At 46.9% G+C, this 15280-nt stretch overlaps 1 protein-coding gene across 1 annotated transcript; it reads right to left on the bottom strand.

Annotated features, from left to right (window-relative positions):
* Positions 1-238: 238 nt before the first annotated feature.
* On the bottom strand, positions 239-8816 carry CCK (cholecystokinin). Its single transcript, XM_017876381.1, has 5 exons — positions 8303-8816; positions 7888-8056; positions 7317-7527; positions 6043-6258; positions 239-646 (listed from the first exon to the last, which is right to left on the bottom strand). Exons 4-5 carry the CDS (start codon positions 6254-6256, stop codon positions 513-515), a joined length of 348 nt encoding a protein of 115 aa, XP_017731870.1. The 5' UTR covers positions 6257-6258; positions 7317-7527; positions 7888-8056; positions 8303-8816; the 3' UTR covers positions 239-512.
* Between the last annotated feature and the right edge of the window lie 6464 nt (positions 8817-15280).

Raw genomic sequence — 15280 nt, 5'->3', positions numbered from 1 at the left:
TAAGATCAGGGATCAGGGTGGCCAGGGCTGGGCTCTGGAGTTGCCCACAGATACCCTTTCACTGTCCAGCTGGCCTGTAGCAAAGTTAGCTCCAGGCCTGAGCTGCATTTCCCAAGCCCTTTCTGGGGACATCTACTATAAGGATTTGTCCTGGTATAGCATCTATCAGGCTTCCCTCCTTGCACGTTCTAAGGATGAAATGGAGCCCTTTGCCCTCAGTAGACGCAGGGAATGACAGGGCAGAATGAAATCACTTTAATCGCATAACAACATTTTCAGACCAGGAGTCACAGATGAAGAAAACATTTTGTCTTCCATTTGTACAATTCTGGTGAGGTGTGTGGTTGCACTGGACAATTTTTACAGACACATTTTTCACATTGCGAACTTAATAAATAGATACACATAACGTCAAATTCCACAGACAATGAGATATGGTATGATTGTTTTCTTATTCTGCCTCCTCTGGGTTGGGAGGTTGCTTCTCGTTGGGCCGATGGAGGCTGGGTCCTCTAGGAGGGGTACTCATACTCCTCGGCACTGCGACGGCCAAAATCCATCCAGCCCATGTAGTCCCGGTCACTTATCCTGTGGCTGGGGTCCAGGTTCTGCAGGTTCTTAATGATGGACATTCGTCCAGAAGGAGCTACAAAGGACAGGGAGGAAGGAAACAGGGACATTACATCTAAAAGCATCTCTAGTTCAATTTGTGAAGGATAGCAATGGAAAAAGCCAGACACAATATAATAGACACCACCTTAAAAGTATCAAAGAGCTGTCAAAGTAGTGGAATTGATGGACCAAAATCTAAGAGAGGAGAAGGACCAATGTCTGTGTAACTGGAGACAGGACAATATTTACAAGTTAGGGGTGTGCTTTGTGTTCTGCAAGTATTTAGGTGGATTCATTTTATCCAGCCTTGCAGGCTGGGGACTTGCCTAGATTTTCCTTAGTCTCCCTACCTTTTGCTTTCTTTTGGTAGGTGAGTGTTTTCCTTTTGTAGATGGCCTCAGCAGAAACCAACCAAAGATTTTTCCAGTACTTATTTATTCCTAAATTCATCCCTTAATATCCATCAACATTCCTGACTCCTGGAGAGCTCTTGTTATTAAGGTAGCAGAATTATAGTATCTTGATGTTGGAATGGTTAAAAAAATAAAATCGTTGGTGGGAGTGTAAGTTAGTTCAACCATTGTGGAAGACAGTGTGGCAATTCCTCAAGGATATAGAACCAGAAATACCATTTGACCCAGCCATCCCATTACTGGGTATATACCCAAAGGATTATAAACCATTCTGCTATAAAGACACATGCACACATATGTTTACTGCAGCACTATTCACAATAGCAAGGACTTGGAACCAATCAAATGCCCATCAGTGATAGACTGGATAAAGAAAATGTGACAATTTACACCACGGAGTACTATGCAGCCATAAAAGGATGCATTCATGTCCTTTGCAGTGATGTGGATAAAGTTGGAAACCATCATTCTCAGCAATCTAACACAGGAACAGAATANAAATCGTTGGTGGGAGTGTAAGTTAGTTCAACCATTGTGGAAGACAGTGTGGCAATTCCTCAAGGATATAGAACCAGAAATACCATTTGACCCAGCCATCCCATTACTGGGTATATACCCAAAGGATTATAAACCATTCTGCTATAAAGACACATGCACACATATGTTTACTGCAGCACTATTCACAATAGCAAGGACTTGGAACCAATCAAATGCCCATCAGTGATAGACTGGATAAAGAAAATGTGACAATTTACACCACGGAGTACTATGCAGCCATAAAAAGGATGCATTCATGTCCTTTGCAGTGATGTGGATAAAGTTGGAAACCATCATTCTCAGCAATCTAACACAGGAACAGAATACCAAACACCACATGTTCTCACTCATAAGGGAAATTTAAAAAAGGAAAATCCAGGGAGGCGGGAAGGGGACCATCCCCCCCCGGGGCCTATTGGGGGGTGGGGGGGTTAGGGGAGGGATAGCATTAGGAGAAATACCTAATGTAGATGATGGGTTGATGGGTGCAGCAAACCACCATGGCACAGGTATACTTATGTAACAAACCTGCATGTTCTGCACATGTATCCCAGAACTTAAAGTATAATAAAGAAAAAAATAAATAAAGCCCCTTTGCTATATAAATACTCTTTTAAAAATATGAATTTGAAAGTTACATTCAGAAAGTTTTTTTCATTTATCAGTAAGTGTTTTGAATTGATGATCATTTTATTTTCAATGATAAATCAATATCAATTAAAATGATATTCAGAAAAGACTGTCAGATTAAAATCTTGGCACCTCAGTAATACTCAAAGAAGGGCGAGAGAGAGGTGATAACAAAGATGATTTAAATCAGCCATTTTGACCAAAATGCAGTAACTGAACCTGAAATGGTCCCATTGGGATGGAAGTTAAGTCTTCAGGAACAGTGTGATCCTTTTGTAGAGCTCACACGGAGTGAGCAGGGACATGAAGAGGCAGTTTATTTGGAGGCATGAGACATAGTCCTAGCTCAAAGTTCATAGACAGTAGCCTCCTGGAGTACGAAATCAGTAGGACACCTTCTCCTGTGCAAGCTCAGTCTTAAGAAAGGTTCTTCAGGGACCTCAGTGAACAAAGCCCAGACCAATTCAAGGGTAGAGGAGTGGAGGACCACTCAATGGTTCCCACTGTGTTGGGGGCCACTGTGTCCCCACCTCCTGTGAGGCTGGTCTATATCCCTTCTGCATGAGGCTGCCCTTGCCAGCTCCTGCCCATAGGCTGAGTAGAGTCAGACTATGGCTTATTTATTGATAAATGAAAATGCAAAGGCAGTTACCCAGGGTAATAAAATTAAGCAAGTTTAATTAAAAACAGAAACAACACAGAACAACGTCCCCACCCTTTCTCTCTCCAACCGCATCCCTTCCCTGTTTTGGAACCAAGAGTCAATTCAGCACATTTCAAGCCTTTTTGCAGATATCCTCAGCCTACGTAGAAGAAAAATAGCCCCTGCTATTTAATTGTTCATTGTTCAGGTGAAATATTAGTCCTTGAATTCAGGAAAACCTATAGACCCAGTTACCTGTACACAGTCACGTGGAAACGTGATCCATCCTCCTGCCTGCTGTGATGATGAGTGCCCACTAAGGCCTGGGCACACCCAAATTTCCATCTAATGGAAGCGAAGTGACAGCTTCAATACGAGCAAGCAGCCTCAGTTAACGGTGGGGGCACCATGTTCAGTCGTAGAAGCTGCATTTATCACACACCCTGACTTCCCTGTTCCACGTACAGTTCTGTCCTCACGTCATGTGTATTTACCAGGGTCCTCACTCACTTTCCCAGTGCTGACATAGAGTAGAGGCTTACATCTGATGTATGGAATTGATCAAAGCCTGATTCCTACGGGCCACAAGAGATGGACGGGCCTCCCTCTGAATCACACAAAGAATTTGAAGGGGCTTAGGGGAAAGCGAGCCTCAGGACAGGACTGTCTGCATGTCACTCAGCTAGTGAGCTGCTGAATCACCTTATTTGTGGAGAAAGGCTTTGGTGCTGAGAAAACAGTGACATTCTGAGCTCTTGCTACAACTGAAGGGTTTAGCTCTTTTAAACTTTAAAATGTGGAATACACAGTACAGCTAGGAAGCTGAATGGCTTCCAGGCCCTCCTGGGAGGAGCAGGACTAGACAGAGTCTCAGCCCTGCTGTTGCGTAGATACGGAACAACATGTAGGTTACTTAGGCTTCTAGAGCCCCAGCTTCCACACTGGCAAAATGGGTATAATAATACTCACTGTGCAGGGCTGTTGTACTGAGAGAGACAATATAGATGTAGCACTGAAGCTTTGCTGGGCGTGGGGGAGGTGTACACTAAATGCCTCTAAGTATCTTTACCCACTGCCCTCCAAGAGAATTGTTTCTTCTTGGGCCATTGAAAGTGCTGCAGATATTTCCTAACGATAACTCTTAAGCACTGCTCAAAGAATGCATTGTCTTGTTTAGAACATTTAAGCATAATATATACTATAGTGAAGCAAAAATCTGATATGATTTCAAAATATGTAAAATATTCAAAGAAACCATGTAGTTTCTATATGTGTAAGTATTTATTCCTAGTTCATGTTTGTCACATAGAAGAGTTTGGTTGTTTTTTAGCTAGCGTTGATCCTAGGTGTCAGCATCTAAATTTCCGAGTGATTGCTATTTTCTCCTGGGTTTGTTTGGCACAATTGGCTGAAGGCAAAGGGAGAGGGGGGCTGAGAAGAAGGACTAGAAAGAACTTTCCAGCTAAGATTTGTGCTTTAAGAGCCATTGTCTAGTATTGATTCTAGGAAACGATGTGGTAATGAGTTTTTTTTTTTCTAGAACAATTTTGGAACCAAGAGTCAATTCGGCACATTTCAGGCCTTTTTGCAGATATCCTCAGCCTACTTAGAAGAAAAACAGGGTCTTTCCCAAATTGGGGGAGGGGAGTTCCAGATCCACAGATCAATGAATAGCCTAGGATATTTCAGACTTGTCTGGCTGAAATTCAGCCTGTGTCTGGGGACAGATACTAAATTATTTTCAGGCAGAAAATCAGCAGGAACTCAAAAGCTTTCAGACTTTCTCTCTCCATCTGATAAGTATTTCTATCTTCTTCAATTTAATTAGCAGGAAAGCAAAACAGAAGGTGGTGGGTGGGGCAATTTCCCAAAGAGAGGAAGAAATACAACAAATCACTGATTTGTTCTTTCCTTCTGAAGCCTCTGGGTCAAAGAGTTCCAGTCTTCCCTTCATGTGAGCCCACAGGAGAACTCTGCAGAGCCAAAGCTCTTCATCTTATCCCTTTCTGGTCAAGCCAGGGGTTAAGGTTCAAATCCAGGCTCTGGAACACCTGTTGGGTAAGAGTGCAATGGTGCAATCTCGGCTCACTGCAACCTCCACCTCCTGGGTTCAAGCTACTCTCCTGCCTCAGCCTCCTATGTAGCTGGGATTGCAAACATGTGCCATCATACCCAGCTAATTTTGTATTTTTAGTAGAGATGGGGTTTCATCATGTTGGTCAGGCTGGTCTCGAACTCCTGACCTCATGTGATCCACCTGCCTCGGCCTCCCAAAGTGCTGGGATTACAAGCGTGAGCCACTGCTCCTGGCCTGCTGAATTACTTTAATGTCCAGCTGTGTTTGTACTGTTCAGCACACTGCTCCACAGCCAGTGTTCATTATTAGTGTCACTGGGGATAAAGTTGGCAGAAAAAAGCTGCCGCAATCCAAAGCATGATTCCTATGGGTGACAAGAGATGAATGGGTCTCCCTCTGAATCACACAAGAATTGGAAGGAGCTTAGGCGAAAGCTAGCCTCAGGTCAGGACTGCCTGCATGCCACTCAGCTAGTGAGCTGCTGAATCACCTTATTCCTGGAGAAAGACTTTGATGCTGAGAAAAATGACTTGCTCAGCTCTTGCTATAACTGTGACCATCTCTGTGACAGTAAAGTAAAAACAAATACCTCTCTTGTTGGGTAATCATGTGTAAGTCATTGCAAGGAGAACACAAAACTGCTGCTGATTCTTTCCTTCTGTTACATGGTTTGGTGGAGATGGACACATTGTCACTGCTTTTTTAAACTGTTGTAGCCAGATCTCAGGCATTCTCAGCATTGATGCCTTCCTGCTAGAGGATTTCCAAGGGTTGGTATCTGGGTGGCTCCCAGTTTCTTTGCGTTTTTAGTAGAGGGTATTTAGTGTATCTAGGAACCCTTTCCTAGGGTTTGATAATTATCTTTTAATGGCTTGGTAAAATGGTGTTGAACTTAATCAGCAACACTGCTAAAAATTAGTTCAAAGAAAGTTTTTCAAGAAGGTTCCCCTTACTTATAAATTAAGTCTCCATACCCCTTCTCAGATTGCTACAAAGGACGGCCAGAAACCATGTTGCTTGTTTCCTACCGAGAGAGGTCATCTTCATCAGGCTGGCGCTAGAGAAAAGGGTCAGCATCCAGAGCCTGGGAATAAGGGCAGAAGTGAGGGATGGGGAGGCAGCATTCTTACCTTTCCTGGCTTGCTGGATGTATCTTGCCAGCAGCGCGCCCAGGTGCGCTCGGGACTCCCCGTCCGTTCTCTGCACTGCCCTCAGCTGCCTACGGGGCGCCTCCTCTGCCCGCTGCAGCCCGGAGCCCGCGGGCTCTGCGGGAGGCACCGGCTGCGTCAGGGCGCCAGCGGCCAGAACCGCCATCAGTACGCACAGGCGCACGCCGCTGTTCATGGCTGTAGGGAGCAAAGGAGGAGGGGGCGTTAACGGAAAGGCTGGGCATCCGAGAGCTCCTGCGGCGGGCAGTGCACCCAGAAACCGGCTTAGGACAAACACAGGTGTTCCAGACTCCCCAGGCCGCCGCAAGCACGAGGGCTCAAGCCGAGTGCCATGGCGCGCGCCCCCGGGCGCACACGGCTGGTCTTTGGGAACTCCACACCCAGTGCCGAGGCGCAGACAGAGACCGTTTTCTGCCGTGTTGAGCAGAAGGAATGTTTTCTGCTTTCCTAAAGTTTGAGGAAGTGTTTGCAGAGTGCCTCTCTTCTAACTGAAAGAAGAAAAATAAAACCCCACGAGATTAAAAATAGTGTGGAAAAAATATCCTAAAGGGAAGGAAAACTCCGTGGGAGAAATGAGAACCCTGGGGAAAGCACCTTTCCAGATAGCTAGCAAGCTTTCAATATGGAAATACAGTAAATGACGAAAAAGAGAAACACAGTTTAAAATGTAGGAGCAATAAATAAAGCCGTATTTATAAAGTTTTCTCAAAGTGTAGGCGGGAAATGGCAATAAGCCACTACGCAAAACATAGGCAGGTTTTAAAATCAGAAATATGTGCCCAGCACTCAGGCTTCCAAAGCCCCGTGCATTTTAGATCGCTAGTGGATAAAACACCCTCACATTTCTATCCGTAAAGCCTCGAAATTTTCTGCAGTATTTAGAAAATGAATTTAAATCTTAAAACCCTCTGGTATTTTATTAGAAAAGATTGCAAAGTCCCCAGCACCGCTGTGTAACAGCTAGCAAATCTCAATCTGCATGCGAATCTTAGCGAATGGGTAGTTCATCCCTTAATGATGCCGGCTCGTGAAAGGCTCTAAAGCAGCTCTACCTACCCAGACCTCACTTTTAGACCCGGAGCCGTTGTTTCTGACTTCAAGAAACGTCTTTCGAGCTCTCGGAGGAAAGACACAGAAAATAGAAAGGCAAAATGGAAATGGGCACAAAGCGGACGATAGCATTCTTCAAAGACACACGACACTTGGATCCCCCGCTGACGAACCGAGGGACCTACCTTTTGGATTAGAACGCAGCTGGCTTGGCGTTTCCAACCGGAGCAGCCCGGCAGCTGAGCCAAGTTCAGGGAGGACCAGAGGGCGGCTGCCTCTTAAATAGCCCCGCCCGGCGGCGGCGTCCAGTCATGTATTTACCCAGCGCTGACGCAGACTGGCAGCAACACGTGCTCAGAGGGTGGCCACTGGGGCGACAACCGGTTAAAGTGGCTCCTGGGGGAGAGGGGGAGGTGGTCCAGTGGGGCGGATTTAACCCCTCCCAGGCTGGGCCGGGTGTCTGCGCCCCTCTGGGTCCCAGAAGCTTTCGCCCAACCCTTTCCAGCTGCCGCTCCCCTGCGCATTCCAGAGCAGTGCTCTCCAAGGTGGGAAACCTAGGAGTTTGGAGTCTTCCCCGGGATGGAGAAGCTGCCGCTAGCTTAGTTCGCTTTGGGGACCGGAGGGTCCAGAAAGGAAACTGGGGCGGGGGTGGGGGATGGACGCTGGGCGGGACTGAGCGTCAGTAAGGCGTGATTCTGAGAGGGATGGGGCGTGGGCCCCCCTACCCCGGAGCGTCCGAGGCGCTGGTCTTCATACTTGTGTGGGCTCTTTCGAAGGACAGAGGAGGAGTCGGGGTCTTTACTTTCTTCTCAGCCGCATTAAAGGCCCTTGCAGTTCTCCAGGTTTCTGAGAGCTAGTGTTCCGGGTCAGTGAAAGGGCTCCGGCCACAGCTGGCTGTTGGTGTCCTGGGCCTCTCTTTACGCAGCTGTAAAATGGGGATGACACCATCTGGCTTTGCTCAGAGGAATCCGGTTTGGGAAAGCGATGTGTTTCCTTCCCGGGCCAACTTACCGCCACCCACGGTGCCCACTGTTCCCAGCTGCCGACAAGCGGCGCCAGCGAGGGTCCTGGGGAACTTGCCCACCGCACCCCTGCAAGCTCGGGTAGACCACGGCATTCGCCCCTCCCACCTTTCCTGAGGGACCACACACTCACACCCCTAGGACCGTACCTGTCAGGACTCAGCTGCGCAGCCTGGAGATGAGGACCTCGCCCGTCGTCACTCACCCGTCCGGTGGAGGGAAGGCAGGCACCAAGGCTGCAGTGCGCCTTTCCCTGCGCGAGGTTACTCTCCTGGCTCCGGAGCGGGCCGACCCGTAGTCCCTCAGTGCGCGGTGGTCGTCTACACCCTGCAGCCCTTTAAGTTCGAATCGGCTTGCTGGTGCTTGAGTTCGCGGCGTCCCCGCAAAGGCACTGCGAACCCCATTTCACAGACCGCAAACCGAGGGGCGAGGAAGAGCAGCGCTTGCCAAGGCTCCACAATGCGCCCCTCGCCCTCTCCGTGCACCGAGGCAGCCCAGCCTGGGACCTGGAGATCACCAGGCATCCCTGAACCTTGGGACCTCAACTCCTCTCCCTTTCTTTCCCTCATTCGTCTTAGATGGAAGGAGAAAGATTTAGAAGCGCTTATTTTAAAATCGGAATCCGTATTCAGCTCTGGAATTCCCTCTGGAATGGAGGGACTGTGGCGACGACAGTGTGGGGGTCGAGTAGGTGAGGCGGGAGTAGGGGAGGTGGTGGGGGGGTCCGGAGACGCCTCCGGTTGCTGCTCCACTTTCTAATCCTGAGAGGCAGCTGCGTTTCTGCAACCTATGGGCAATATGTTTGAAAGAGCTGATTAAATGATTTCCAGTGGTTTCCCCACTAGCCTGCTAAGGTTTGTGTAGTTCAGTTGGGAAAACTAGTCTTACTTGTGACTGTGGCAAGACATATCTGAAAACATAAACTTGTTATCAAAATATCCCCAGAACTTCTAATTCAGCAGGCTTGAGGAAGGGCCCAATAATCCGAATTCCTTCCTTCTTTCTCCTTCCTTCCTTCCTTCCTTCCTTCCTTCCTTCCTTCCTTCCTTCCTTTCTTTCTTTCTTTCTTTCTTTCTTTCTTTCTTTCTTTCTTTCTTTCTTTCTTTTTTCTTTCCTTCTCTCTTTCTCTCTTTCTCTCTTTCTCTCTCTCTCTCCCTCTCTCTCTCTCTCTCTCTTTCTTTCTTTCTTTCTTTCTTTCTTTCTTTCTTTCTTTTCCTTCCTTTGTTCAGACAGAGTCTCATTCTGTCACCCAGGCTGGAGTACAGTGGCGTGATCTCGGCTCACTGCAACCTCTGCCTCCTGGGTTCAAAAGATTCTCCTGCCTCAGCCTCCCCAGTGGCCAGGTTGGTCTCGAACTTCTGACCTCAGGTGATCCACCCGCCTCGGCCTCCCAAAATGCTGGGATTATAGGTGTGAGCCACTGCGCCCCACCAAGAATCCACATTTCTAACAAGTTCCCTGGCCATACTGAAAATGCTGGTCCACCAAGCACACTTTGAGACCATTTCTATAGAAATTCCCTACCTTATATCAGTTACTCAACTCCCAGCCCTTGGTCCATTTAATCCATGTTTATTCAACACTTACTTTGTGTTGGGCCCCAGGGATTCAGTATGAACAAGAGCTGACAATACAATAGGGGAGCGGAAGCAAACAAGTGGACAAACACCTCCCAACAATTCTGATATTTGGGGACTATGGGGTGGAGATGGTAGGAGGAAATCTTGGAGAAATGTTTTGGTGAGGCGAGCTAGGTGGTGATATGGAAACTTCCCAAAAGGCAGATGGACTGGAAGGGGAAGGCTGGTTAGGAGGGCCTCGGGGATGGGCAAGCAGGACCAATCAAGGTAGATTCATGTTTAGGATAATAAGCCATTATGAAACCTATTAATTATTAGGAAACATAATAAACATTGTGCAAGTCATAAGTGTTCACCAGAGAACATTCAGAAAACAAAAGTAGAGAAAATAAGAAAGATTCCAGCCTCCCAGGGACCAACCTCTTGCTGCTCAGGTAGAGGGAACTGGACTTGGTGATTGAGGCTGTCCTTGAGTTTCCAGGCTGGGAGACAAGGGTGGGGGGTGGAGTGTTACCCAAGACAGGGAATTCAGAAGGAAAAGCAGGCTTGGAGTGTGGCCGTGGGGATGTGAGTCCAGTATGGGATTGGTTGATCGTTTGTGCATTGACAGTCCAGGAGGAGTTTGGGAGCCTTTGTCCTGAGCAGAGAGACATTGGAGGGGTGAACCCAGAGTCTGGCACATGGGTGGTGGCTGCCGGCCTGGGAGTTATAGGGAGAATTGATGAAGGCAGCTAGCAACAGGTGGCAGGGTGCCTCTAGACAGACCCCTGAGGAGTGACAGCATGAAGGAGTGGGTAGAGGAAAAGGAGCTGGTACAGAACCAGACAAGTGGGCCAAGAGGCCAGCATGGAAATGCCAGTGCAGAGCCAGAGGTGACAAGGACCATCAGAAGCTGAAGAAGGGCTTGTGCAGTGGGCCTTTCTCATTTACGATAAAGAGAGCTGCTTGCCTCTTTATTGTAAAATAAAGCAGTCATAGCTGCTTGCCTCTCAGGAGTGGAAATTCTGAGCAGGAATGTGTGATAGAAGAGCTGCTAGGAAAATAAAAAGACATAAGGGATCTGAACTCCTTGGCCATGGTCATGATTTTTCCTTCTTACAGGGTCAACGGGTACTAATTATTCTGACTATCGTTCCCAAGCAAGTTAGGCCTGGAGCCCACACTAGTCCTGTAATCCAGATGCATATCCGCATTAAAGATAATCCATTTGTTCACTTAAAAAAATGGGCTTGATGTCTCCTGAGGCAGATGCCTTTGGTGCTCCTCACCACAGTTCCACATTTTCCCTCTGGCAACAGCTGCAGCCTAGCCAGGCTGGGCAGTTTTCAGCAGACAGCATTCCCAGTTCAAGCTTTCAAAGCACCCTTCTCTGCTTATCTTCTTCAAAGTTCAGCCCCTGCAGAGGTTCAGCCTGTAAGTATGGGTGTTATCTCCCCGGAAGACAATCTTCAGCCAGTGGGGAATGGAAACCCCAGTCTCTCTGTATGAACCCTTCTGGAAGCATCTAAAAACTTCTCAACGGTCCTTTGCCTGTAGCGATGAACTTGATAATCTCTCTCTCTCTCTCTCTCTCTCTCTCTCTCTCTCTCACTCTCTCTCTCCCTCCCTCCCTATCCTTAGATGGGGTTTTACTCTGTCACCCAGGCTGGAGTGCAGTGGCGCAAACCCAGCCTCCTGGCTTAAACAATCTTCCCACCTCAGCCTCCCGCGTAGCTGGGAACACAGGTGCACACCACCATACTCTGCTAATATTTTAATTTTTTGTAGAGACAGGTTCTCACCATGTTGCCCAGGTTGATCTCAAATTCCTAGGCTCAAGTGTTCCTCCCTCCTCAGTCTCCCAAAGTTTTGGGATTACAAGCTTGAGCCACTGGGCCCGGTGGATAACATCTCTTTAGTTGTTTTTTCCTCCTTCTTCATCTTATTCTTCTCATTTCTTCCTCTTCTCCCAAATAAATGACATGTGCTCAAGTCTGTCTAATTTCAGTATAACCCTAACAAAGACGCCAACTGTCTTTCAGGCACTGTTGGGATTCAATGGTGAGCAAAACAGACAAAATCCCTGTGCTTGTGATGCTTCCATTCTAGTGGAGGAGACAGACAATTTAAAAAATACACAGCAGGCCGGAGGCGGTGGCTCACGCCTGTAATTCCAGCACTTTGGGAGGCGGAGGTGGGCAGATCACCAGGTCAGGAGATCGATACTATCCTGGCTAACACGGTGAAATCCTGTCTCTACTAAAAATACAAAAAAATTAGCCGGGCATGGTGGTGGGCGCCTGTAGTCCCAGCTACTTGGTAGACTGAAGCAGGAGAATGGCGTGAGCCCAAGAGGCGGAGCTTGCAGTGAACCGCGGTCGCACCACCGTGCCCCAGCCTGGGCAACAGAGTGAGAGTCCGTCTCAAAAAAAAAAAAAAAAAAATTACATAGCAGGCATGGAAAGTGCACACATGTTTTCAAGAAAAGTAGAGCAGGGGGAGGGTCTGGGGAGGACTGGGCACCCACATGAACGTATGCAAACCACTGCTGGAGGATGCCCTGTTAGGCTCTTTGCTGTGTAGACCTTGCTATGTATGTACATTATGGAGAAATGGTTTTGCTTTCCAGTCCAAATAGAGAAAAAGGAAGTTGTATGGGAGTTCGCACTGTTTGGAGATTGTTTTGTATTTCATCAAATGTGAGACGGTAATTAACTTTTCTCCCAAGTCCATTCTCTTGTCTCAGAAAAGGAATGGAAAAGTCAGTGCCCTCTGTGTTCTTCCCACCACCACCACTCTCCCCCATCACGGAGTGAGACGCGCCAGCTGGTGCCTGCCTTTATCTGGAGGACTAGGAGTGGAGGGCGCCACATCCAGATGCTGCATTGGAAAGGTAATAGTGGAGAGAGGAAACCTGTGACTGCTGACTGGTTTGGAGTCTAGAAATTCCCATCTGATTGTGGTGAAATGAATTTAAGTGAGATCTTGTTCAGAGTTGGGGAGGCATCCCTGAAGATTAGTCCCTGAAACAGATATATTTTCAATACAGGATTTTTTAATCATGAGACCTAACTCAAAGACATATGTCCATTTTGTATCTGTAGAAAACTTAGTGGAATTTCCAGGGACAAGCTAGAGCCTCCTGATTTATTATTCATAGAATTTAAGCTTGTTACAAGCAAGCCCCACTTACCAGAGGGCAGGAGGCTATTTGCTGTGACCAGAAATGTGATGATTAGAAGGCTTCTCTTTTGGGTCTTTTTTTTTTCCTCCTGAACATGTATTAAAATGCTATTATTTGTCCTGGAATATTTCAAAGGTCCACATAGCCAATATCATCTGCCAATATCTGGAACGATTAGACTGAAAAGAGAGAAGTAACTATGGTCATTATTAAGTGTTTCCTTTTTCTCATGATGGCTTTCTTTAGAATAGCTTCTCATAGTTTAGGTTCCACAAAAGTAGAGCCTGGGACAGCACCTGGGTGCAGGTAATTACTTGGGAGTGATTCCAAGGAAGCAAGAGTAAGGGAGAGGGGAAGAGAGAAGACAGTGAAGTAATGAGTAGAGTAGATGACTGCTGTAGACCCAGTCCCCTGGGGACTCTCTGAGATACCTCTTGGAACATGGCTCATAGCCAGCCTACCTGAGGCCAGGAGGAGAGCCTGGAGCACCAACTCCCATTTCCTATTAGTGGAGGGCTGTTTCAGCAGGTGTTAGCTCCCTCTCACTTCCAAATAGGCTTACCTGCTCCTGCAGAGCCAGAGAAAGCCCTCAGGCAGAGGAGAGAGAAGCAGATGGCTGAGGTGGGAATAGCTACACAAAAGGGAACATGAAGGGGAAATAAACAGTGACTGTGTTACTGTCAACTCAGGGTGCTATAACAAGTACCATGGACTGGTGACTTAAACAATGGACATTTATTTTTCACAGTTCTGAAGACTGGAACATTTGAGATTAGGGTGCCAGCATGGCGGGGTCCTGGTGAGGGCTCTTTTCCTGGCTTACAGATGGACTACTTCTTGCTGTATCCTTGCATGGCAGAGAGAAGGAGGTTGGGGGGTGGGGAGAGAGAGGGAGAGAGAGAGAGCAAGAGTGCTAGCTCTCCAGTGTCTCTTCTTACAAAGACATTAATCCTATCATGAGGGTCCTCCCCCATCTGACCTCACCTAAACCTAATCACCATCACCTTCCAAAGTCCACACCTCCTAATACCATCACACTGGGGGTTAGGGCTTTGTATGAGAAAATCAAATCTCAGGAAATCTCAAGACCCTCAAACTCATTATGTCAAGGGGAGAGTTAAGCCTGGAGACTGAGCCATGCAACACTGCCTTTCTTTTTCCTGAAACAAATAGCTATAGAGAACCAGATGGCTGAGGTGGGAATAGCTACAGGTTAGGGAACATAAAGGGAACATTAACAGTGACTGTGTCACTGTCAACTCAGGGTGCTATAACAAAATACCACAGACTAGGTGGCTTAAACAACGGACACAACCCTGTGTTTTCATAGCTTTATACATAAGCCAGGTTCCCACAATGATAAAAGGCCTTCCGCCTCTCTGGATGGTCACCCTCACAAATTGCTCACAAGGAAATTCCTTGCAGGTCCCTAACTCATTTGAGATATATATCCTCCTATAAAACAAGCACACACCAGTTGTAACTTTAGGTGTGTAAGTCAAGTTTAACTCCTAAAACTGAGTTCTGTTCAATTTCATCCTGACAATGCCATTTACAAGCTTATCTTCCCAGGTACAGATCAATATGAAATGGCTTGGCTGTGTCCCCATCCAAATCTCATCTTGAATTCCTACATGTTGTGGGAGGGATCCAGTGGGGAGTAATTGAATTATGGGGACAGGTTTTTCTTATGCTGTTCTTATGATTGTGAATAAGTCTCGTGAGATCTAATGGTTTTATAAGGTGCACTTTCCCTGCACAAGCTCTCTCTTTGCTTGCTACCATCCATGTAAGATGTGACTTGCTCCTCCTTGCCTTCTGCCATGATTGTGAGGCCTCCCCAGCTATGTGTAAGGGCATTAAACCCTTTTTCCTGTATAAATTACCCAATCTCAGGTATGTCTTTATCAGTAGCGTGAAAATAGACTAATACACAAGGACAAGATAAGATCAATCACTTTTCTGCCTGCCCTGAGATGGCTGCATCATCTTTTCCCCATACTCCCTCTTTTCAGATGTTTACCTTATCTTATGTAGAGTGTAGATTTGTTGAGCATGAATCACAGCCTCACAAGTAGATAGCTGTTTGCCTCACTGCCTACACCCTTCCCTTTTTTTCTCCTGCTTGCTCTTTCCCTTTAAATACTGAATTTCCTGGAAAGGACAGGTTGCAGATGCTTCTGTGGCTTGTGTTTTTCCCAGGTGCCTCCTCACACTTTGGCTCAATAAACCTGTACTGGGATTTAGACACTTGCCTCAGTCACTCACTTTTTGGTTAACAGTTTCAACATATGAATTTGGTGGGACACAAACATTCGGCCCATAACAGAGTAAAACATCCCGGTAAATTAACATTTTATTTGTTCACTGGCATTTCTATAAGG

Source organism: Rhinopithecus bieti, unplaced genomic scaffold, assembly GCF_001698545.2.
Source record: "Rhinopithecus bieti isolate Rb0 unplaced genomic scaffold, ASM169854v2 scaffold_9581, whole genome shotgun sequence".
NCBI classification, from domain to species: Eukaryota; Metazoa; Chordata; class Mammalia; order Primates; family Cercopithecidae; genus Rhinopithecus; species Rhinopithecus bieti.
Note: the sequence above shows the minus strand (reverse complement) of the source record. Positions and strands in the feature narration are given on the sequence as shown.

What these genes read in the sequence shown, in the direction of transcription:
- CCK (XM_017876381.1), bottom strand. Translation starts at nt 6,256, where the DNA reads ATGAACAGCGGCGTGCGCCTGTGCGTACTGATGGCGGTTCTGGCCGCT. An exon ending in CATCCAGCAAGCCAGGAAAG is followed by an intron (nt 647 to 6,042) that starts GTAAGAATGCTG and finishes TGTCCTTTGTAG; the next exon opens with CTCCTTCTGGACGAATGTCC.